Source organism: Haliotis cracherodii, unplaced genomic scaffold (assembly GCF_022045235.1).
Source record: "Haliotis cracherodii isolate W230 unplaced genomic scaffold, xgHalCrac1.p SCAF_21, whole genome shotgun sequence".
Lineage (NCBI taxonomy): Eukaryota > Metazoa > Mollusca > Gastropoda > Lepetellida > Haliotidae > Haliotis > Haliotis cracherodii.
Genome location: NW_027266277.1, coordinates 9,763,792 through 9,788,920, shown reverse-complemented (window position 1 = coordinate 9,788,920; position 25,129 = coordinate 9,763,792). Strand labels below are relative to the sequence as shown.

Here is a 25,129-nt window from a genome sequence, read left to right as displayed (position 1 = left end):
TTGGCTCATCAACACACATGACAGTCGCTGGCTGCTTGTCTCATCAACACACATGACAATCACTAGCTGCTTGGCTTGTCATCACACATGACAGTCGCTGGCTGCTTGGCTCGTCAACACACATGACAGTCGCTGGCTGCTTGGCTCATCAACACACATGACAGTCGCAAGCTGCTTGTCTCGTCAACACACATGAGTCACTAGCTGCTTGGCTCGTCAACACACATGACAGTCGCTAGCTGCTTGATACAACAACACATATGACAGTCGCTACCTGCTTGGCTCATGAACACACATGACAGTCGCTACCTGCTTGATACAACAACACACATGACAGTCGCTACCTGCTTGGCTCATCAACACACATGACAATCACTAGCTGCTTGGCTCATCAACACACATGACAGTCGCAAGCTGCTTGTCTCGTCAACACACATGACAGTCAACACACATGACAATCACTAGCTGCTTGGCTCGTCAACACACATGACAGTCGCAAGCTGCTTGTCTCGTCAACACACATGAGTCACTAGCTGCTTGGCTGGCTTGGTATAATGAATGTTGTGGTCATAACAGTTAGAAAAACTATTCCATGCTTTACGATGTGTTTTTTGTTTTGTTCAGGAGAAACAGGTTGGTAGTTCTGCAGCCCCTGAACGGAAATCCTCAGTCAAAGATTGGATTCTGAACTATGCTGAGTTTTCAGATGACTCGGAGGATGAACAGGAGGAGACAGAAGATGACCCAGTGAGTAAACGGCTATATTCACTACTCCTGAGATAAATCTTAAAAATTCTCTTTGAAGCATTAAAGAAAAGGTTTTTGTCTTTTCTATCGTATTCCACATTGCAGCCCATATTCATTTGAAAAATGGATGAAAGACTGTCATTATGGTTGTGCCAGCATGTTTCATCCCTAATGGCCTTGAACAGGTCAAGTGTAGCCCACACCATGTTTACTCCAGAATGAGCGCTACCTTGCTATGACAGCCAAGTTGCTGGATGCCAAGAGTCAGGCAGCCCAGGCTAAACAGGAGGCCAACAAGACGCAGCAGAAAGAGCTGTCCAAGAAGATCAGGGATATAAGACAAGGTACATCATGACGATCAATGTATGGTTATTATAACCAATAAATAATGTAGTACAAAGATAATCACCCATGAAGATGCGGGTTAGAATTGGTCCACAGCTTCCCATGCTTGTAGCAAGAGGTGACAATGCTGGATCGGGTGGTCAGGCTTGGTGACTTCCATGTCATTGTAATCCCAATTGCATAGATGGATGCTCATGATATCAATCACTGGATTGTCTGGTCTAGGTTTGGGTATTTGCAAACCGTTGTTATGTAGCTGGAATAATGCTGAGTGCAGTGTTAAACAACAAACAAACAAAAGTAATAAGATAATCATCTGACTGAAGTCTCAACTGGAAGGTCGAGGTCAGACAAGTTTACACGTTCCTCTAACATTTGTATCTGTACATGTGGACATAAATTGTACTTGTACTGAATTTTCACAATATATGTTGAAATTTCAGAAATGGATTTTCTTGAACTTCAACCTGGATTTAACCCAGCTGTAAAAATAAAAGATATTGACCAAGAGAAAATAGGGGCATCGGGTGCAAACCAATCAAAAGGTACCAGCACCCAGAATGACCCATCAGATTCCATGAGGCCAGTGAGTAGCCAATCAACAGCCCGCAGATGTGAAAAGAACCAATCAGCTGAAGGGGACTCTTTTGACTTATCAGGGTTTGCAGCAATGGAAGAACAAGCAACATCTGTTGACAAACCAGTTAAAGGTAAGGACAAAATGTGTATAGATTATAATCTTTATGCTAAAGCCAACTTTTATATAATAAAGTTCTTATGTTCATTTATTTCTTTATCTTTTGGCTGTCATCCTGTAAAAAAGTTACTTCTTGAGTAGTAACCATGGAAATAAGGAATTGTTAGATCTGACAGCAGATGGACATCCTTTCCAGGACCAAAACATGCTGAAACATGATGATTTTGGGGATTTCAATATGTTTGTATAATTTTTTGGAACAACAACTAATCTTGGATTAAATGAGATGAAATATGAACTTTCAAAACACTGGACCCATTTCCTCCCAGGAGAGCTGGATATTTATAGATTAATATTGTTAAAGGTTATACATGTAAAAAAGGTAGAATTGTGTCATTAGACTAGGGAAAGTTGCACTATACAAAACTGCAGCCCTCGAGTGTGTTGGCCCAAATGTATGATACAGGATGTTCATAATGGCACAGTAGGGGAAACATTACGAAAAATATGAAGACATAGCAAAAATCTGTTACATTTAATCAAAGATTGGTTGCCCATTTGAAAAAAACATACCAGCATTTTGAAAACCAAATTTTTTTACGTTTTAAATCAATTAGTTGTCCTCTCAAGAAAACATGCCAGCTGTGCTGAGGACATGATGTGAATTTGTAACCCCTGATGGCTGGATGAAGGCGATGCCGACTCTTGTGACCACTGGTGGCTTGATGAAGGCGATGCCGACTCTTGTGACCACTGATGGCTGGATGAAGGCGATGCCGACTCTTGTGACCACTGATGGCTGGATGAAGGCGATGCCGACTCTTGTGACCACTGATGGCTGGATGAAGACGATGCCGACTCTTGTGACCACTGATGGCTGGATGAAGGTGATTCCGACTCTTGTGACCACTGATGGCTGGATGAAGGCGATGCCGACTCTTGTGACCACTGATGGCTGGATGAAGGCGATGCCGACTCTTGTGACCACTGATGGCTGGATGAAGGCGATGCTGACTCTTGTGACCACTGATGGCTGGATGAAGACGATGCCGACTCTTGTGACCACTGATGGCTGGATGAAGGCAATGCCGACTCTTGTGACCACTGATGGCTGGATGAAGGCGATGCCGACTCTTGTGACCACTGATGGCTGGATGAAGGCAATGCTGACTCTTGTGACCACTGATGGCTGGATGAAGGCGATGCTGACTCTTGTGAACACTGATGGCTGGATGAAGGCGATGCCGAATCTTGTGACCACTGATGACTGGATGAAGGTGATGCCGACTCTTGTGACCACTGATGGCTGGATGAAGGCAATGCTGACTCTTGTGACCACTGATGGCTGGATGAAGGCGATGCTGACTCTTGTGACCACTGATGGCTGGATGAAGGCGATGCCGACTCTTGTGACCACTGATGACTGGATGAAGGTGATGCCGACTCTTGTGACCACTGATGGCTGGATGAAGGTGATTCCGACTCTTGTGACCACTGATGGCTGGATGAAGGTGATTCCGACTCTTGTGACCACTGATGGCTGGATGAAGGCAATGCTGACTGTTGTGACCACTGATGGCTGGATGAAGGCAATGCTGACTGTTGTGACCACTGATGGTTGGATGAAGGTGATGCCGACTCTTGTGACCACTGATGGCTGGATGAAGGCGATGGCGACACTTGTGACCACTGATGGCTGGATGAAGGCGATGCTGACTCTTGTGACCACTGATGGCTGGATGAAGGCGATGGCGACTCTTGTGACCAGGCAACAGAATCCAGACTGCCTGGATACAGCTGACTTTCTACCCAACAGCACAGTATACCAGACACTCACTATCAGGGAATATTATCAGGGAAATATGCAAATTTGTTAAACATTTTCAGTTGCAGCAAAAGAAGTAAAGATGGATGTGAGAAACTTTGAGTACACTCGTCAGCAGTGGACAGGGAAGTCTCCCAAACAGTTCCTTATCGACTGGGTGCGCAAACACCTGCCACGGAGTGACCCACCAAAGTTTGACAAGAAGCAGCACAAACAGAAGTGGAGGAGCACGTATGTATTAAACACAGTAATGTCAGAGACAGAACGATTCTTGCAAATACCCTGCCTCTATTACATATGCCATAATCCGGAATTTTGGTTGTCATTTCACTTAAAAAATCTTTAGATTTTCAACAGAAGCCCTCTTCACTGTCAACTATCAATAATCAGTCATATGGATAATAGTCCTCCACTGCCCAGTGCTCTTAACACTTCTATCCTGTGTGTGCTAGAGTAAACATCAGGAAAAAATCAGTGTTGTACTAGTGAAGAATAGGTTGTATATGTTTGTCTAAAGTGGCTAATAGATTCCAGAGGAAAATAGATCACAAGTCGCCATCTTGTGAAAACATTGATGTAAAGTATTTGATACAATTTGTTTGGGTTTTTTTGGTTATTCAGCACCACACTCAGTAACAATCCAGCTATATGACATCAACCTGAAAAGAATCGAGTCTGGACATCATGCACATTGATCTATGCAACTTGGATATGATGAAATGCATCAACCAAGTCAGTGAACCTAACCACCCGATCCTCATAGTCGCCTCTTACGACAAACATTGGTTGCTGAAGACCTATTCTGACCCTGATCTCCACGGGTGGAGGTATACCTCGTACTCTTAAAGTCATGTGATGTAGAAACATGAGATGTTACACCTTCAGGGTGTTCCTTGTTTCAGATGCAAGGTGGATAGGAAGAAAGATGATGGCATGTTATCGGTGACGCCGGAGATTTTGTGTGAGAACAACATGGAATCCCAGCATCTGGCTGCCACGCTGGCACTGTATCACCTGTGTCCCGGACAGGTAGGGCAAACATCAGCTCCCCTCTCACTGGCCTGTATCACCTGTGTCCTGGACAGGTAGGGCAAACATCAGCTCCCCTCTCACTGGCCTGTATCACCTGTGTCCTGGACAGGTAGGGCAAACATCAGCTCCCCTCTCACTGGCCTGTATCACCTGTGTCCCGGACACGTAGCACAAATATCAGCTCCCCTCTCACTGGTTTGTATCACCTGTGTCCCGGACACGTAGGGCAAACATCAGCTCCCCTCTCACTGGCCTGTATCACCTGTGTCCCAGACAGGTAGGGCAAACATCAGCTCCCCTCTCACTGGCCTGTATCACCTGTGTCCTGGACAGGTAGGGCAAACATCAGCTCCCCTCTCACTGGCCTGTATCACCTGTGTCCTGGACAGGTAGGGCAAACATCAGCTCCCCTCTCACTGGCCTGTATCACCTGTGTCCTGGACAGGTAGGGCAAACATCAGCTCCCCTCTCACTGGTTTGTATCACCTGTGTCCCGGACAAGTAGGGCAAACATCAGCTCCCCTCTCACTGGCCTGTATCACCTGTGTCCCAGACAGGTAGGGCAAACATCAGCTCCCCTCTCACTGGCCTGTATCACCTGTGTCCCAGACAGGTAGGGCAAACATCAGCTCCCCTCTCACTGTCCTGTATCACCTGTGTCCCGGACTTGTAGGGCAAACATCAGCACCCTCTCACTGGCCTGTATCACCTGTGTCCCAGACAGGTAGGGCAAACATCAGCTCCCCTCTCACTGGCCTGTATCACCTGTGTCCCAGACAGGTAGGGCAAACATCAGCTCCCCTCTCACTGTCCTGTATCACCTGTGTCCCGGACATGTAGGGCAAACATCAGCTCCCCTCTCACTGGCCTGTATCACCTGTGTCCCGGACAGGTAGGGCAAACATCAGCTCCCCTCTCACTGGTTTGTATCACCTGTGTCCCGGACAGGTAGGGCAAACATCAGCTCCCCTCTCACTGGCCTGTATCACCTGTGTCCCGGACACGTAGGGCAAACATCAGCTCCCCTCTCACTTGCCTGTATCACCTGTGTCCCGGACAGGTAGGGCAAACATCAGCTCCCCTCTCACTGGCCTGTATCACCTGTGTCCCGGACAGGTAGGGCAAACATCAGCTCCCCTCTCACTGGCCTGTATCACCTGTGTCCCGGACACGTAGGGCAAATATCAGCTCCCCTCTTACTGGCCTGTATCACCTGTGTCCTGGACATGTAGGGCAAACATAAGCTCCCTTCTCACTGGCCTGTATCACCTGTGTCCCGGACAGGTAGGGCAAACATCAGCTCCCCTCTTACTGGCCTGTATCACCTGTGTCCCGGACAGGTAGGGCAAACATCAGCTCCCCTCTCACTGGCCTGTATCACCTGTGTCCCGGACAGGTAGGGCAAACATCAGCTCCCCTCTCACTGGCCTGTATCACCTGTGTCCCGGACAGGTAGGGCAAACATCAGCTCCCCTCTCACTGGCCTGTATCACCTGTGTCCCGGACAGGTAGGGCAAACATCAGCTCCCCTCTTACTGGCCTGTATCACCTGTGTCCTGGACAGGTAGGGCAAACATCAGCTCCCCTCTCACTGGCCTGTATCACCTGTGTCCCAGACAGGTAGGGCAAACATCAGCTCCCCTCTTACTGGCCTGTATCACCTGTGTCCCAGACACGTAGGGCAAACATCAGCTCCCCTCTCACTGGCCTGTATCACCTGTGTCCCAGACATCATGTTCGAGCAGTATTCACCTTTGTATGTTTGTTTTATTCACCAGCCAATCCACCAGTTGTTGCCACCGCCGTACAGAGATGTGTGGCTGGAGTGGAGAGATGCTGATAATGCCGTCAAGCAGGAGGCCAAGGAGAAGGAAAACAAAGTAAGTACCAGCTTGTGTTGTTCAGAGTAAGTACCAGCTGGTGTTGTTCAGAATAAGTACCAGCTGGTGTTGTTCAGAGTAAGTACCAGCTGGTGTTGTTCAGAGTAAGTATCAGCTGGTGTTGTTCAGAGTAAGTACCAGCTTGTGTTGTTCAGAGTAAGTATCAGCTGGTGTTGTTCAGAGTAAGTACCAGCTGGTGTTGTTCAGAGTAAGTATCAGCTGGTGTTGTTCAGAGTAAGTACCAGCTGGTGGTGTTCAAAGTGAGAAGTTATACTTCATACTTTTTTTCTGTTTCTGACCCTGTCTGGCAGCCACGAGATCAGTTCATCGCCAGATTCCTGAAGAAAGTCCAGATGGAGGACAAGAAGCTCAAACCTGCCAAAGTGAAGGTCAGCGAGAGACATGATGAAGAAATGACATGGGAAGACCTTGCAGATGAGGTGAGCAGTTTGTTCGTCAACAGAAACCATTGCACTGGCAGCAGTAAAACAACACCTGTCTGGCTTGTCCACAGCGGCGCATTATGAATTTATCATATATCCAATGTTTTTTCCAATCAAATTTTGAATTTAGAAAATTCTGAAAAAATGTCAATAATTACTTAGCGTATTACCTTCAATATTAGTTGTATTCACTGGTGAAAATACTGGGGTTGTTTTACATGATTGTGAAGTATGACTTTTATTCTTTTCATATAACTACATATGTCACACTCTTGTATATAATACTAATCATAATTGATCTATGGATGGATGGTTTCAAGGGCATTCAACATTGGGTGGCATAATGTATGCTTTTGAATGCAGGATGACTGGGGCCTACATACAAGCAAAAGACCAACATCTTCTCCTGCCTCGAGGCTTGATAGCAGCGCCTTGATACAGCTGATGAAGGACAGGCTGTCATCCCGCGTCTACCAGACTCTGCTGGGCACAAGGCAGAGGTTGCCAGTGTTCCAGCACAGGGATAAAGTCATGGATAGGATCAACAGAGAGAATGTGGTAGTGGTTGCTGGGGAAACAGGAAGTGGCAAGAGTACCCAGATACCTCAGTTTGTCCTAGAAGTAAGTAAGGACACATCTTCTCGTCTGGAGGTCCTTTTCTCATTTTGCAGAATCATGATCCCTGTATGGATGTCATAGAATAGGTCACTAGTACTCGAGGCTTAACATAGATGCAGGCTTAACATAGATGCAGGCTTAACATAGATGCAGGCTTAACATAGATGCAGGCTTAACATAGATGCAGGCTAAACTAGGTTCAGGTTAAACATAATGACACCAAAGATTGTCCACAGGGTTCATATCTGATTTTCAATATGGCCACCTTGGCAGCCATCTTAAGAAAGATGTATATGGCTATTACTGATTAAAACTCAATAATTTTTGTTCAAAATGTAACTTGATGAAGTTAGTGGTGGAGCTCAACGCATATGTTCTATTTTACACAGTGTTTTACATTTTGATCTTTGTTTGACCTTTGTACTTTGACTATGCTCCTAATGTCTCTCAAAATGCATGCATTTCTGTGAACTCTAAACAGCCTCTCCTTGGAACCACTGGACCAATGAAATGAAGCTGCCCATTCTTGTTCCCTTCCAATGATAAAACTTACATTTGTTCAAGATGGTCAAATCTGATTTTCAGTATGTACCGGTATATCACAGCAGATGCATTGTTAATATATTTATGGCCATTACTCAGTCCTTTTTGTACAAACTGTGGCTTTTGTTTATATATGCTTTATGCTTGGGTTTTAATATAAGTGACCAACCTGGAGAACAGGGGCCTTATGGGTGCTAGGATACAATTGTGCTGTGACGTCATAAAGAAAACTTACTTCAAACTGATGTCACTCGCCGCGAATAGCTGCAAAATTGCTGATGCGGCGTTAAGCAATATTCACTCACTCACTCACTCAAACTGATGTCTACTTACTTCCGTACAAATCGCCATGTGTGAGGACTGTGCAAATATTTCTTTTTTTTCTCCCATTAATTCGTATTGTAGTAAAAAAGAAATTTCAAAACACTTCATCATTCGTGTCTGTGTTTAATTAATTTAATTTTTGTGAACCTAAGAATATAATGAGAAGTCAAATTTCGCAAAAGGTTGTTCTGATGTGACCTGTTATGGGATGTCCTCAGGTCTTTGTGTAGTGGTAGGTTTTATAGATTGGAAAATATTTGAATATCAATGCTGACGACATGTTTTCAGTGTCTTTGGGACATTGTAAACAGTCGACAGTACATCTGGTGAACTACAGTGCCATGGCACAAACAGTTGTATGTCTACACAAACCAATGCCAAGGGAGCTTTCAAGTAAATAGAGAATTGAATACAATCCCACCAAAGTGTTAACATTTATATAATTTCATTTTCAGGATGCAATCCTGTCTGGTGCGGGATTGCAGTGCAATGTAGTGTGCACCCAGCCCCGTCGCATATCCGCCGTGAGTCTGGCCAAGCGGGTGTCCGAGGAGCTGGGTGAGGGGGGCCCTGGACAGAAACACTCTCTCTGCGGCTATCAGATACGCTTCGAGTCCAAGAAAGGGCCCAACACAAAACTCACCTACTGCACTACTGGGGTGTTGCTACGGCAACTACAGCAGGATCCACTGATGTCACATGTCACACATATTATTATTGATGAGGTAAATACTGTGATGCAACTGGGCTGTCAGGCATGTCATACATAAGACCACATGAAACATAGGAGTATTTTTAGAGAGTTCAGTGTCAATTTGTGTAGAAAATATTTACAATTTTAAAAGTTTTAGAAGCATTAAAACAGGCGATCAAAATGTTTTGTTGAGTTCCACTACCACTACAGGGAACACAAAGAATGTTCTGATATTGTTATTTTTTATGTTAAAATCAAAGCTAGGTGTTTACTGTGAAAAACGATTGATTTGACCATTGTTAAGGATTGACAGTTGGACATTCTGGTGAGGCCTTGATTTGGGTTTTTCAAAATATAATTTATTCTTGAAAATGATAGACAAAAATAGGTTTTACAGTGAGTACCCCAAACAAATACACTGGGAAAGAAATTCACAACTCAGTATCAAGTGGTTCGTCCCTTAGTCTCTATGTTATCATCGACGTGTGAATATTTTACTTCTCTCAATCAAAATGTTCAGGTTCATGAGAGAAGTGTCCAGTCCGATTTCCTGATGATTGTTGTCAAGGAGATTCTGAGGCAGAGGAGAGATCTCAAGGTGATACTGATGAGTGCGACCTTGGACAGTGAGAAATTCTCAGCCTACTTCAGCCACTGTCCAGTGATTAACATTCCTGGCCGGACGTTCCCAGTGCAGGTAGGAGACCATATTGAATACTAAAGAAGGCAGAGTTATCAGTGGCTCTCAGAGTGAGTGACTGAGTTAGGTTTAACACCACTTTCAACATTAGTCCAGTTATATCATGGCTTGCAGCTTGATGTGGGATGAAAGCCCAAAGTGATGCAGGTCTCAGACGTTTACCACTTTGGTGAAACCCACGAGCAGGGATATGGGGCTGACAAACCCAGAAACATATTTGGGGCAAACCGGGATTCGAACCCAAAATCACAGGTTTCTGGCTTGCCTTAGGGACGCAACTCTGCACAGCGAATTGCAGCGCCATAGTTGACAGGGCCACCCATGCCTGAGAGGCATGTTTAGCATTATAACCACAGTTAGCATTATAACCATGTTTAGCATTATAACAACAGTTAGCATTATAACCATGTTTAGCATTATAACCACAGTTAGCATTATAACCATGTTTAGCATTATAACCACAGTTAGCATTATAACCATGTTTAGCATTATAACCACAGTTAGCATTATGACCATGTTTAGCATTATAACCACAGTTAGCATTATAACCATGTTTAGCATTATAACCACAGTTAGCATTATGACCATGTTTAGCATTATAACCACAGTTAGCATTATGACCATGTTTAGCATTATAACCACAGTTAGCATTATGACCATGTTTAGCATTATAACCACAGTTAGCATTATGACCATGTTTAGCATTATAACCACAGTTAGCATTATAACCACAGTAGCATTATAACCACAGTTAGCATTATAACCATGTTTAGCATTATAACAACAGTTAGCATTATGACCATGTTTAGCATTATAACCACAGTTAGCATTATAACCACAGTTAGCATTATAACCACATTTAGCATTATAACCACAGTTAGCATTATAACCATGTTTAGCATTATAACCACATTTAGCATTATAACCATGTTTCACATTATAACCAAGTTTAGCATTATAACCACAGTTAGCATTATAACCACAGTTAGCATTATAACCACATTTAGCATTATAACCACAGTTAGCATTATAACCATGTTTAGCATTATAACCACATTAGCATTCTAACCACATTTAGCATTATAACCACGTTTAGCATTATAACCACAGTTAGCATTATAACCACATTTAGCATTATAACCACAGTTAGCATTATAACCACATTTAGCATTATAACCACAGTTAGCATTATAACCACAGTTAGCATTATAACCACATTTAGCATTATAACCATGTTTAGCATTATAAGCATGTTTAGCATTATAACCAAGTTTAGCATTATAACCACAGTTAGCATTATAACCATGTTTAGCATTATAACCACAGTTAGCATTATGACCATGTTTAGCATTATAACCACAGTTAGCATTATAACCACAGTTAGCATTATAACCATATTTAGCATTATAACCACAGTTAGCATTATAACCATGTTTAGCATTATAACCACAGTTAGCATTATAACCATGTTTCACATTATAACCAAGTTTAGCATTATAACCACAGTTAGCATTATAACCACATTTAGCATTATAACCACAGTTAGCATTATAACCATGTTAAGCATTATAACCACATTAGCATTTTAACCACATTTAGCATTATAACCACGTTTAGCATTATAACCACAGTTAGCATTATAACCACATTTAGCATTATAACCACAGTTAGCATTATAACCACATTTAGCATTATAACCACAGTTAGCATTATAACCACAGTTAGCATTATAACCACATTTAGCAATATAACCATGTTTAGCATTATAACCATGTTTAGCATTATAACCAAGTTTAGCATTATAAACACAGTTAGCATTATAACCACAGTTAGCATTATAACCACAGTAGCATTATAACCATGTTTAGCATTATAACCACAGTTAGCATTATAACCACAGTTAGCATTATAACCACAGTAGCATTATAACCACAGTAGCATTATAACCACGTTTAGCATTATAACCATGTTTAGCATTACAACCATGTTTAGCATTATAACCAAGTTTAGCATTATAACCACAGTTAGCATTATAACCATGTTTAGCATTATAACCACAGTAGCATTATAACCACAGTTAGCATTATAACCACAGTTAGCATTATAACCATGTTTAGCATTATAACCATGTTTAGCATTATAACCGTGTTTAGCATTATAACCATGTTTAGCATTATAACCAAGTTTAGCATTATAACCACAGTTAGCATTATAACCATGTTTAGCATTATAACCACAGTAGCATTATAACCACAGTTAGCATTATAACCACATTTAGCATTATAACCATGTTTAGCATTATAACCATGTTTAGCATTATAACCATGTTTAGCATTATAACCAAGTTTAGCATTATAACCACATTTAGCATTAAAACCACATTTAGCATTATAACCATGTTTAGCATTATAACCGTGTTTAGCATTATAACCAAGTTTAGCATTATAACCACAGTTAGCATTATAACTACGTTTAGCATTATAACCTCAGTTAGCATTATAACAAGTGTTGGCATTATGGCATCAACACATAGATGTTATTATGCCAATCTGAGAACATCGACTGAAGTTAAAGTTAGTTTGGACTTTCATCACAGAGAGTAAATCCCCAACTGGATTATCTAGCAGCTGTTTCTCATCCCATCATTACAGGTCTATCACATCGAAGATGTTATAGAGACTATCGGCTATGTGGTGGATGAGGACTCGCCTTACACACTCAAGTCTGGGCAGCTGGTGGAGGTGAGACTGAACACAGAACAAATACTTGCTGACCAGACCCACACATCAGTTCACTCATGGCCCATCACATCCTTAATAAACCATCAAGATTTAGAGTTCAAAAATCTTGTTTTGTTTTACCACCCATCAAGCTAAGTCTGTGATGGACATGTACCTTAAAACACAGTTATTTTTTGTGTCTTTACTGTTGCAGGAAACAATAGAAACACAGTTTGACTTCAGTAAGATGAAGTACTCAAACTGAAGACTGTAAAAGACATAAATCAAATTGTAAAAAGTATTTGGAACTACAAAACTGAAGACGTATATATATCCCAAACATTATGCAATAATATTAAAGGATAAATATGTGACAAATAATGATACACAACAGTTGATAACGCATGGGAAGACTTGTGTATGCTGTATTGGAGGTTATATATATACATTGTATGTATTTGTTTACAATGTGTACATGTGTTGTGTTTTACCCAGGAAGAGAGTGCCACGCTGGAGGTGACAGAGAAGGGTGGAGACTCATCCCAGGTGGACGTCTACTGGACCAAGCAGGACATCACTAAGATTGACATGGTAAGTAACACCACCACCATCACCACCACACTGGCATACCACACCACATCACACTGGCACACCACACTGGCATACCACACCACATCACCACACTGCCACCCAACACAACCACATAACAACACCACACCTACATGCCACAACACCACATACCACCATAACACCATACCACACTGCCACACCACACTGGCACACCACACTGGCACACCACACTGGCACACCACACTGGCACACCACACTGCCACACCACACTACAATACCACACTGGCACACCACACTGGCACACCACACTGGCACACCACACTGGCACACCACACCACATCACCACACTGCAATACCACACAACCACATAACAACACCACACCTACATGCCACCACACCACATAACACCATAACACACTGGCACACCACACTGCAATACCACACTGGCACACCACACTGGCACACCACACAAGCACACCACACAAGCACACCACACTGGCACACCACACTGGCATACCACACCACATCACCACACCACATAACACCATACCACACTACCACACCACACTGGCACACCACACTGGCACACCACACTGCCACACCACACTGGCACACCACACTGGCACACCACACTGGCATACCACACCACATCACCACACTGCCACACCACATTAGCACGCCACCACTGGCAAACCACCACTGGCACACCACCACTGGCACACCACCACTGGCACACTACACCACCACTGGCACACTACACCACCACTGGCACACTACACCAACACTGGCACACTACACCAAAACTGGCACACTACACTGGCACACCACACCACCACTGGCACACTACACCAACACTGGCACACTACACCAACACTGGCACACTACACCACCACTGGCACACTACACCAGCACTGGCACACCACCACTGGCACACTACACCACCACTGGCACACCACACTACCACTGGCACACCACCACTGGCACACTACACCACCACTGCCACACTACACCACCACTGCCACACTACACCACCACTGCCACACCACCACTGGCACACTACACCACCACTGCCACACTACACCACCACTGCCACACCAACACTGGCACACTACACCAACACTGGCACACTGCACCACCACTGGCACACTACACCAGCACTGGCACACTACACCACCACTGGCACACTGCACCACAACTGGCACACTACACCAACACTGGCACACTACACCACCACTGGCACACTACACCAGCACTGGCACACCACCACTGGCACACTACACCACCACTGGCACACCACACTACCACTGGCACACCACCACTGCCACACTACACCACCACTGCCACACTACACCACCACTGCCACACTACACCACCACTGCCACACCACCACTGGCACACTACACCACCACTGCCACACTACACCACCACTGCCACACCAACACTGGCACACTACACCAACACTGGCACACTGCACCACCACTGGCACACTACACCACCACTGGCACACTGCACCACAACTGGCACACTACACCACCACTGGCACACTACACCACCACTGGCACACCACCACTGGCACACTACACCACCACTGGCACACTGCACCAACACTGGCACACTGCACCACCACTGGCACACTACACCAGCACTGGCACACTACACCAACACTGGCACACTACACCAGCACTGGCACACTACACCACCACTGGCACACCGTCACTGGCACACTACCACTGGCACACTACACCACCACTGGCACACCACCACTGGCACACTACACCACCACTGGCACACCACCACTGGCACACTACACCACCACTGGCACACTGCACCAACACTGGCACACTGCACCACCACTGGCACACTACACCACCACTTGCACACTACACCACCACTGCCACACTACACCACCACTGGCACACTACACCACCACTGGCACACTACACCACCACTTGCACACTACACCACCACTGGCACACTACACCACTACTAGTACACCACCACTGGCACACTACACCACCACTGGCACACCACCACTGGCACACTACACCGCCACTGCCACACTACACCACCTCTGCCACACCACCACTGGCACACTACACCACCACTGCCACACTACACCACCACTGCCACACCAACACTGGCACTTTACACCAACACTGGCACACTGCACCACCACTGGCACACTACACCAGCACTGGCACACTACACCACCACTGGCACACTGCACCACAACTGGCACACTACACCACCACTGCCACACTACACCACCACTGCCACACTACACCACCACTGCCACACCAACACTGGCACACTACACCACCACTGGCACACTACACAACCACTGGCACACTACACCACCACTGGCACACTACACCACCACTGGCACACCAACACTGGCACACTACACCACCACTGGCACACCACCACTGGCACACTACACCACCACTGCCACACCACCACTGGCACACTACACCAAAACTGGCACACTACACTGGCACACTACACCACCACTGGCACACTACACCACCACTGGCACACTACACCACCACTGGCACACTACACCACCATTGGCACACTACACCACCACTGGCACACTGCACCACCACTGGCACACCACCACTGGCACACTACACCACCACTGGCACACTACGACACCACTGGCACACCAACACTGGCACACTACACCAGTACTGGCACACTACACCACCACTGGCACACTACACCACCACTGGCACACAAACACTGGCACACTACACCACCACTGGCACACTACACCAGCACTGGCACACTACACCACCACTGGCACACCTCACCACCACTGGCACACTGCACCACCACTGCCACACCACCACTGGCACACTACACCAACACTGGCACACCACCACTGGCACACTACACCACCACTGGCACACCACCACTGGCACACCACCACTGGCACACTACACCACCACTGGCACACCAACACTGGCACACCAACACTGGCACACTACACCAGCACTGGCACACTACACCACCACTGGCACACTACACCACCACTGCCACACCACCACTGGCACACTACACCACCACTGGCACACCACCACTGGCACACCTCACCACCACTGGCACACTACACCACCACTGGCACACCTCACCACCACTGGCACACTACACCACCACTGGCACACCTCACCACCACTGGCACACTACACCACCACTGGCACACTACACCACCACTGGCACACTACACCACCACTGGCACACCACCACGTGTGTATGGCACACTCACTCACTCCTGATGTCATGTTCCAGACTGACCTCCCTGCTGACCAGTACAGTCTGAAGACCAGGAATGCCGTCACAAGACTGAACATGAAGAGGATCAACATGGACCTCATCATGGTGGGTCAGCAGCAGCAGAAGCTGCAATTCTGTGTATCTTCATCCCTTCACAGATTAAACCCTCGGGGGATCCCAGTACTTGGTGTTTGTCTGAGGCAGTTTCGAGAAATTAACGGTTCTCTTCTTCCACTGTTGGAAACTTGTCTGACACTGTAATCGTTGATGATGTCGATATGAAAGAGGTATGGGACTTAGGGGTGATCTCTGTCAAATCCATGCTGTGTGTCAATACATTTTATGCATTCTGATGTTTCCTTCCAGGAGATCCTGCGTTACCTGGACAAAAAGCAGCCATTCTGCAGTGTGGATGGCTCAGTGCTTGTGTTCCTTCCCGGGCTGTCCGACATCCAGGAACTGTACGAAAACCTGCAGGCAGACAGGCACTTCTCAGACACGACACGGTACCTACTGACATAGCAGACACTATAATGGATGGAACTTGTGCCTACACATTCTGGATATATGTTCCACACTTCTTGACTCACACCTCTAAAACCAAGGTGTATGTGTTCCTTGCTTCTTCAAGGTGTTTCAAGGTGTGTGGAACATGTAGGCCTGTGTTTCAAGGTGTGTGGAGTGTGGAACATGTAGGCCTGTGTTTCAAGGTGTGTGGAACATATAGGCCTGTGTTTCAAGGTGTGTGGAACATATAGGCCAGTGTTTCAAGGTGTGTGGAACATGTAGGCCTGTGTTTCAAGGTGTGTGGAACATGTAGGCCTATGTTTCAAGGTGTGTGGAACATGTAGGCCTGTGTTTCAAGGTGTGTGGAACATGTAGGCCTGTGTTTCAAGGCGTGTGGAGTGTGCAACATGTAGGCCTATGTTTCAAGGTGTGTGGAACATGTAGGCCTATGTTTCAAGGTGTGTGGAACATGTAGGCCTGTGTTTCAAGGCGTGTGGAGTGTGCAACATGTAGGCCTATGTTTCAAGGTGTGTGGAACATGTAGGCCTGTGTTTCAAGGTGTGTGGAACATGTAGGCCTGTGTTTCAAGGTGTGTGGAACATATAGGCCTATGTTTCAAGGTGTGTGGAACATGTAGGCCTGTTTTTCAAGGTGTGTGGAACATATAGGCCTCTGTTTTAAGGTGTGTGGAACATATAGGCCTATGTTTCAAGGTGTGTGGAACATGTAGGCCTGTGTTTCAAGGAGTGTGGAACATGTAGGCCTGTGTTTCAAGGTGTGTGGAACATATAGGCCTATGTTTCAAGGTGTGTGGAACATATAGGCCTGTGTTTCAAGGTGTGTGGAACATATAGGCCTGTGTTTCAAGGTGTGTGGAACATGTAGGCCTGTGTTTCAAGGTGTGTGGAATATGTAGGCCTGTGTTTCAAGGTGTGTGGAACATATAGGCCTGTGTTTCAAGGTGTGTGGAACATATAGGCCCGTGTTTCAAGGTGTGTGGAACATGTAGGCCTGTGTTAAAAGGTGTGTGGAACATGTAGGCCTATGTTTCAAGGTGTGTGTAACATGTAGGCCTGTGTTTCAAGGTGTGTGGAACATATAGGCCTGTGTTAAAAGGTGTGTGGAACATGTAGGCCTATGTTTCAAGGTGTGTGTAACATGTAGGCCTGTGTTTCAAGGTGTGTGGAACATGTAGGCCTGTGTTAAAAGGTGTGTGGAACATGTAGGCCTATGTTTCAAGGTGTGTGTAACATGTAGGCCTGTGTTTCAAGGTGTGTGGAACATGTAGGCCTGTGTTTCAAGGTGTGGGGAATGTATAGGCCTGTGTTTCAAGGTGTGTTGACCGTATAGGCATGTGTTTCATGGTGTCTTGGTTTTGAAAATCGTGTTAAAACCAGTCAGTTACTTAAGTTTTACTGAACATGATTGATCTTATATTTTTGTTGACCATGTATCTCTTCCTGTGCATGATACACATCTTCAATGTTTTTTCTATACTCCTAATACATGGGTTAGCAATAAGCAGGATAGTTTGGACTGATTTACACAAAGCTGACAATGTAATCAGGTTTTTTGTTGTTGTGTGATATAGTATTTTCTGTCCCAGGTACCGAGTCCTGGCACTTCACTCAGTGTTGTCCTCCACGGACCAGAGCCAGGCCTTCACAGTGCCACCTGCAGGGGTCAGGAAGATCGTCATAGCAACAAACATTGCAGAGACCGGCATCACCATACCTGATGTTGTATTTGTCGTTGATGCAGGGAAGGCAAAGGAAAACAGGTAAATCACTTATTCTGCCTACAGGTAAACAGGGTTTGCAAGAATACATTACACTTGTTTGTACTGTTGCTTCTTCAGGTCTAATAAGTTTCTATATTTAATATATTATCACATCTTGCATGTGTGTTATCAGGAACTATACATGTAAAATACCCTATACCCTATTTTACCTGGGTTCCTTGTCGAGGATTTTAATATCAAGAAAATTAAGTTGAAATATATAATGCTTTTATGCAAGGATGATCTGGTGATGTAGAGTTTGCCTCAGATGAGCTCCCTAGAGGAACTGTTGTGTTTATCGGGTAGTATGTATGTGGTGTTTCTGCCCCAAGGTACATCAGGTCGAGTCAGATGAGCTCCCTGGACGAAGCTAGTGTTGTGTTTATCGGGTAGTATGTATGTGGTGTTTCTGCCCCAAGGTACATCAGGTCGAGTCAAATGAGCTCCCTGGAGGAAGCTAGTGTTGTGTTTATCGGGTAGTATGTATGGGGTGTTTCTGCTTCAAGGTACATCAAATCAGTCAGATGAGCTCCCTGGAGGAAGCTAGTGTTGTGTTGATCGGGTAGTATGTATGTGGTGTTTCTGCTCCAGGTACATCGAGTCGAGTCAGATGAGCTCCCTGGAGGAAGCTAGTGTTGTGTTTATCGGGTAGTATGTATGGGGTGTTTCTGCTTCAAGGTACATCAAATCAGTCAGATGAGCTCCCTGGAGGAAGCTAGTGTTGTGTTTATCGGGTAGTATGTTTGTGGTGTTTCTGCTTCAAGGTACATCAAGTCGAGTCAGATGAGCTCCCTGGAGGAAGATATAGTGTTATGTTGATCGGGTAGTATGTATGTGGTGTTTCTGCTCCAGGTACATCGAGTCGAGTCAGATGAGCTTCCTGGAGGAAGCTAGTGTTGTGTTTATCGGGTAGTATGTTTGTGGTGTTTCCGCTCCAGGTACATCGAGTCGAGTCTGATGAGCTCCCTGGACGAAGCTAGTGTTGTGTTTATCGGGTAGTATGTTTGTGGTGTTTCTGCCCCAAGGTACATCAGGTCGAGTCAGATGAGCTCCCTGGACGAAGCTAGTGTTGTGTTTATCGGGTAGTATGTTTGTGGTGTTTTTGCTCCAGGTACATCGAGTCGAGTCAGATGAGCTCCCTGGAGGAAGCTAGTGTTGTGTTTATCGGGTAGTATGTATGTGGTGTTTCTGCTTCAAGGTACATCAGGTCGAGTCAAATGAGCTTCCTGGAGGAAGCTAGTGTTGTGTTGATCGGGTAGTATGTTTGTGGTGTTTCCGCTCCAGGTACATCGAGTCGAGTCAGATGAGCTCCCTGGAGGAAGCTAGTGTTGTGTTTATCGGGTAGTATGTATGTGGTGTTTCTGCTTCAAGGTACATCAGGTCGAGTCAGATGAGCTCCCTGGACGAAGCTAGTGTTGTGTTTATCGGGTAGTATGTTTGTGGTGTTTTTGCTCCAGGTACATCGAGTCGAGTCAGATGAGCTCCCTGGAGGAAGCTAGTGTTGTGTTTATCGGGTAGTATGTATGTGGTGTTTCTGCTTCAAGGTACATCAGGTCGAGTCAAATGAGCTTCCTGGAGGAAGCTAGTGTTGTGTTGATCGGGTAGTATGTTTGTGGTGTTTCCGCTCCAGGTACATCGAGTCGAGTCAGATGAGCTCCCTGGAGGAAGCTAGTGTTGTGTTTATCGGGTAGTATGTATGTGGTGTTTCTGCTTCAAGGTACATCAAATCAGTCAGATGAGCTCCCTGGAGGAAGCTAGTGTTGTGTTTATCGGGTAGTATGTTTGTGGTGTTTTTGCTCCAGGTACATCGAGTCGAGTCAGATGAGCTCTCTTGAGGAAGTTTTCATCAGTAAAGCCAATGCCAAGCAGCGCCAAGGTCGAGCAGGTCGTGTCCAGGAGGGCTACTGCTTCAGGCTGTATACGCAACAAATGTAAGATCTCTGCTATACCATGCATGAGTGGGTCAGTATGGTTTTACTCGCATTTGGCAATATTTCAGCAATATCATGGCAGGGCATGGCTTTTGCTGCAGGTCATATCCCCTCTTAAAACAAGTTATGAGTCAAACAATATTTGGATCAGTATTTTGACATATAAAATGCCAAAAAAATGGCATGATGTTTGGGTGAAAAGTTGTAATTTGTACAAGTGGTAACACAAGGATTGGTACACAATGCAGTCACACTCCTCAGTGTTCATGCTGACCTGGAGTTAGGTACCGAGTGCAACAACATCTGTGACATAAGCATGTCGTATACCATCTTGTGAATCACACACAGTGTTCATGCTGACCTGGAGTTAGGTACCGAGTGCAACGACATCTGTGACGTAAGCATGTCGTATACCATCTTGTGAATCACACACAGTGTTCATGCTGACCTGGAGTTAGGTACCGAGTGCAACGACATCTGTGACGTAAGCATGTCGTATACCATCTTGTGAATCACACACAGTGCTCATGCTGACCTGGAGTTAGGTACCGAGTGCAACAACATCTGTGACGTAAGCATGTCGTATACCATCTTGTGAATCACACACAGTGTTCATGCTGACCTGGAGTTAGGTACCGAGTGCAACAACATCTGTGACGTAAGCATGTCGTATACCATCTTGTGAATCACACACAGTGTTCATGCTGACCTGGAGTTAGGTTCCGAGTGCAACGACATCTGTGACGTAAGCATGTCGTATATCATCTTGTGAATCACACACAGTGTTCATGCTGACCCTGGAGTTATGTACCGAGTGCAACGACATCTGTGATGTAAGCATGTCGTATACCATCTTGTGAATCACACACAGTGTTCATGCTGACCTGGAGTTAGGTACCGAGTGCAACGACATCTGTGATCTAAGCTTGTTGTATACCATCTTGTGAATCACACACAGTGCTCATGCTGACCTGGAGTTAGGTACCGAGGGCAACGACATCTGTGACCTAAGCATGTCGTAACAGTATACCATCATGTGAATCACCACAGTGTTCATGCACATCTTGCAGTTATGAGATCTCTCTCACTTTCACGATCTCTCTAAATCTTATGATTGTGTGATGTCAGTCCAGCAAAGGAGATAAGAATTGTTTTTTCTATGTGTGCGCTTTCAGTTGAATCTTTTAACTGAAAATTAAATGAACGTCATCTGACCTAGTCTTTCATGTTCAGCTGATTGTATCCTGTGCCAGACTTGGATAGTAGGAGTGTCTCCTGCCATGTTGCATGAAGCCATGACAGTGGATGTTGTGGAAATGTCCAGATAGGTCTACTCATATCTGTTTCAAGGTTGGGATCATTCTTCGCACAATGGGATATGATTTATTTTACAGGTATGAGAATTTCCGGCCCTTCACTGTCCCTGAGCTGCTGAGGGTTCCGCTAGAAGAACTTTGCCTGAACATCATGGTAGCTAACATCACTGCTACATCATAGGAACAGCCTAGAACATCAATTTCACATCATAGGAACAGCCTAGAACATCACTTTCACATCATAGGGACACCCTAGAACATCACTTTCACATCATAGGGACATCACTTTCACATCATAGGTACAGGCTAGAACATCAGTTTCACATCATAGGAACAGCCTAGAACATCACTTTCACATTATAGGGACACCCTAGAACATCACTTATACATCATAGGAACATCACTTTCACATCATAGGGACAGCCTAGAACATCACTTTCACATCATAGGAACAGCCTAGAACACCACTTATACATCATAGGAACATCACTTTCACATCATAGGGACAGCCTAAGACAAAACTGCTACATCATAGGAACATCACTGATACATCATAGAAACAGCTCAGAACATCACTGATACATCCTAGTAACATCACTGATACGTAATAGAGTGAGTGAGTGAGTGAGTTTGGTTTTACGCCGCTTTTAGCAATATTCCAGCAATATCACAGCGGGGGACACCAGAAATGGGCTTCACACATTGTACCCATGTCAGGAATCGAACCCGGGTCTTCGGCGTGACGAGCGAACGCTTCAACCACTAGGCTACCCGACCGCCCCGATACATAATAGAAACAGCCTAGAAGATCACTGCTACATCATAGGAACATCACTTATACATCATAGGAACAGCTAAGAACATCACTGCTACATCCTAGTAACATCACTGATACATAATAGAAACAGCCTAGAAGATCACTGCTACATCATAAGAACAGCTCAGAACCCTCTGCTACATCCTAGTAACATCACTGATACATAATAGAAACAGCCTAGAAGATCACTGCTACATCATAGGATGGCCTAGAACATCACTGTTACGTCATAGGAACAGCTCAGAACATCACTGCTACATCCTAGTAACATCACTGATACATAATAGAAACAGCCTAGAACATCACTGCTACATCATAGGAACACCTTAGAACATCACTGCTGCATGATAGGAACAGCTTAGAACATCACTGCTGCATCATAGGAACATCACTTATACATCACAGGAACAGCTTAGAACATCACTGCTACATCATAGGAACAGCTTAGAACATCACATATACATCACAGGAACAGCTTAGAACATCACTTATACATCATAGGAACACCTTAGAACATCACTGCTGCATCATAGGAAGAGCTTAGAACATCACTGCTGCATCATAGGAACATCACTTATACATCACAGGAACAGCTTAGAACATCACTGCTACATCATAGGAACATCACTTATACATCATAGGAACAGCTTAGAACATCACTGCTACACCATAGGAACAGCTTAGAACATCACATATACATCACAGGAACAGCTTAGAACATCACTTATACATCATAGGAACAGCTTAGAACATCACTGCTACATCATAGGACAGCCTAAAACATCACTTATACATCATAGGAACATCACTTATACAACAGAGGGCAGTCGGGTAGCCTAGTGGTTAAAGCGTCCGCTCGTCACGCCGAAGACCCGGGTTCGAATCCCGACATGGGTACAATGTGTGAAGCCCATTCTGGTGTCCCCTGCCGTGATATTGCTGGAATATTGCTAAAAGCGGCGTAAAACCAAACTCACTCAATTATACATCATAGGAACATCACTGATATGTATATCATAGGGACAGCTTAGGACATCACTTATACATCATTGGACCAGCACTCATATTCATATACATGTATACTCACAGATCGACAGGAAAATGGGCCCAGAATCTGCAATAAGATGAAAGTCAATTAAACAGAAATTCAAAATGTTCTTGTGATGATGTCTTCAGATGAATATTTGTTTTGCACATGAATGCATTGTTGTGAGGAAAGGCACCATGCTTATCATTACCTATTTCAGAAATGCAAGTTTGGCAAGCCAGTTGAGTTCCTGAGCCGAGCTATGGACCCTCCTCAGTCTGTGGTGGTGTCCAGAGCACTGGCCCTCCTACGGGATGTGGGGGCGTGTGACTTGGAGGGAGGGAGCCTCACCCCACTTGGCCACCACCTGGCCGCCCTCCCAGTGCATGTCCGCATCGGCAAGATGCTCATCTTTGCAGCCATCTTTGGATGTCTGGAACAAGTGGTAGGTGCAGAAATTCCACTACAGATGTTTAACAATATGGCTGCTTAGCGCATGGCTTAGCTTTCATGATACTTAATTAAACTATTCATCACAAGACCAGGGCTCCATTTCACAAGGCACATCTACCGGAGGCAAGGCAGTTACCCGACTATTTAAGTCCAGTTTCCACCCTTGCTGAACTAGGCTGGAATTTCAAAGTTCTATTTTGGCTGGATTAACTAGTCAATGCATCATGTAACAAAGAAGACATCCAGTTTGTAAACAAGGTGGCATCTCCTGTGCAGATGTTGGTCGATTGCAGGATTTGCAAAGCAAGTGTACCGTCATATTGGCATCAACAAATATATTTTCCAAATATTTTGATGTTTTTAAACAAGGTGCTCAAGTGATTTGATGCACTTCGTGAGGTACGAGAGCCAAATTTTATTACAAAAGAGATGTTAATTATTAATCAGATCATCTTGACTGGACACAGCCGTTTATAATGAAGCAAATGCAAATGATGTGAGAGGTGGAATCTGATTGGTCAGTAGGCAGGACCTAGAAGGGATATTAGTCATAATAGTTACTGGTGGCGCTACAATCAGACATGAAGTTCCATCCTAGTTCAGCAAGGGCTGAAAAAGGACTTTTATTGACTGTTAAATCCCTCATACACTGCACAAGTTATACATAAAACATAGGAAGGATAAGGTATATGGATGAACAACTTCTGTATTACAATTAGGAGCAATTAGGAGGTTCTAAGACCATTATCAAGTAAGTGATGTTTCAATTAGGAGCGACGTTTCGGTGTAGGTTCCAAATTGCTTGATAATGGTGTTAGAACCTACACCGAAACGTCGCTCCTAATTGTAATAAAGAAGTTGTTCATCCATATATCTTATCTTTA

At 44.9% G+C, this 25,129-nt stretch overlaps 1 protein-coding gene across 1 annotated transcript in view; it reads left to right on the top strand.

Moving 5' to 3' along the window:
* Positions 1–25,129, top strand: part of LOC139470844 (ATP-dependent RNA helicase dhx29-like) — a 43,835-nt gene that overhangs the window by 10,482 nt on the left and 8,224 nt on the right. Inside the window, exons 6-23 of the mRNA XM_071253158.1 lie at positions 625–747; positions 965–1,091; positions 1,536–1,802; positions 3,677–3,845; positions 4,517–4,643; positions 6,425–6,526; positions 6,838–6,966; positions 7,333–7,590; positions 8,910–9,179; positions 9,669–9,845; positions 12,500–12,589; positions 13,064–13,159; positions 16,430–16,519; positions 16,781–16,924; positions 18,532–18,701; positions 20,504–20,632; positions 22,027–22,102; positions 24,013–24,237. Coding sequence (XP_071109259.1) covers positions 625–747; positions 965–1,091; positions 1,536–1,802; positions 3,677–3,845; positions 4,517–4,643; positions 6,425–6,526; positions 6,838–6,966; positions 7,333–7,590; positions 8,910–9,179; positions 9,669–9,845; positions 12,500–12,589; positions 13,064–13,159; positions 16,430–16,519; positions 16,781–16,924; positions 18,532–18,701; positions 20,504–20,632; positions 22,027–22,102; positions 24,013–24,237 — 2,769 coding nt within the window. The remainder of the gene's footprint in view (positions 1–624; positions 748–964; positions 1,092–1,535; positions 1,803–3,676; positions 3,846–4,516; positions 4,644–6,424; positions 6,527–6,837; positions 6,967–7,332; positions 7,591–8,909; positions 9,180–9,668; positions 9,846–12,499; positions 12,590–13,063; positions 13,160–16,429; positions 16,520–16,780; positions 16,925–18,531; positions 18,702–20,503; positions 20,633–22,026; positions 22,103–24,012; positions 24,238–25,129) is intronic.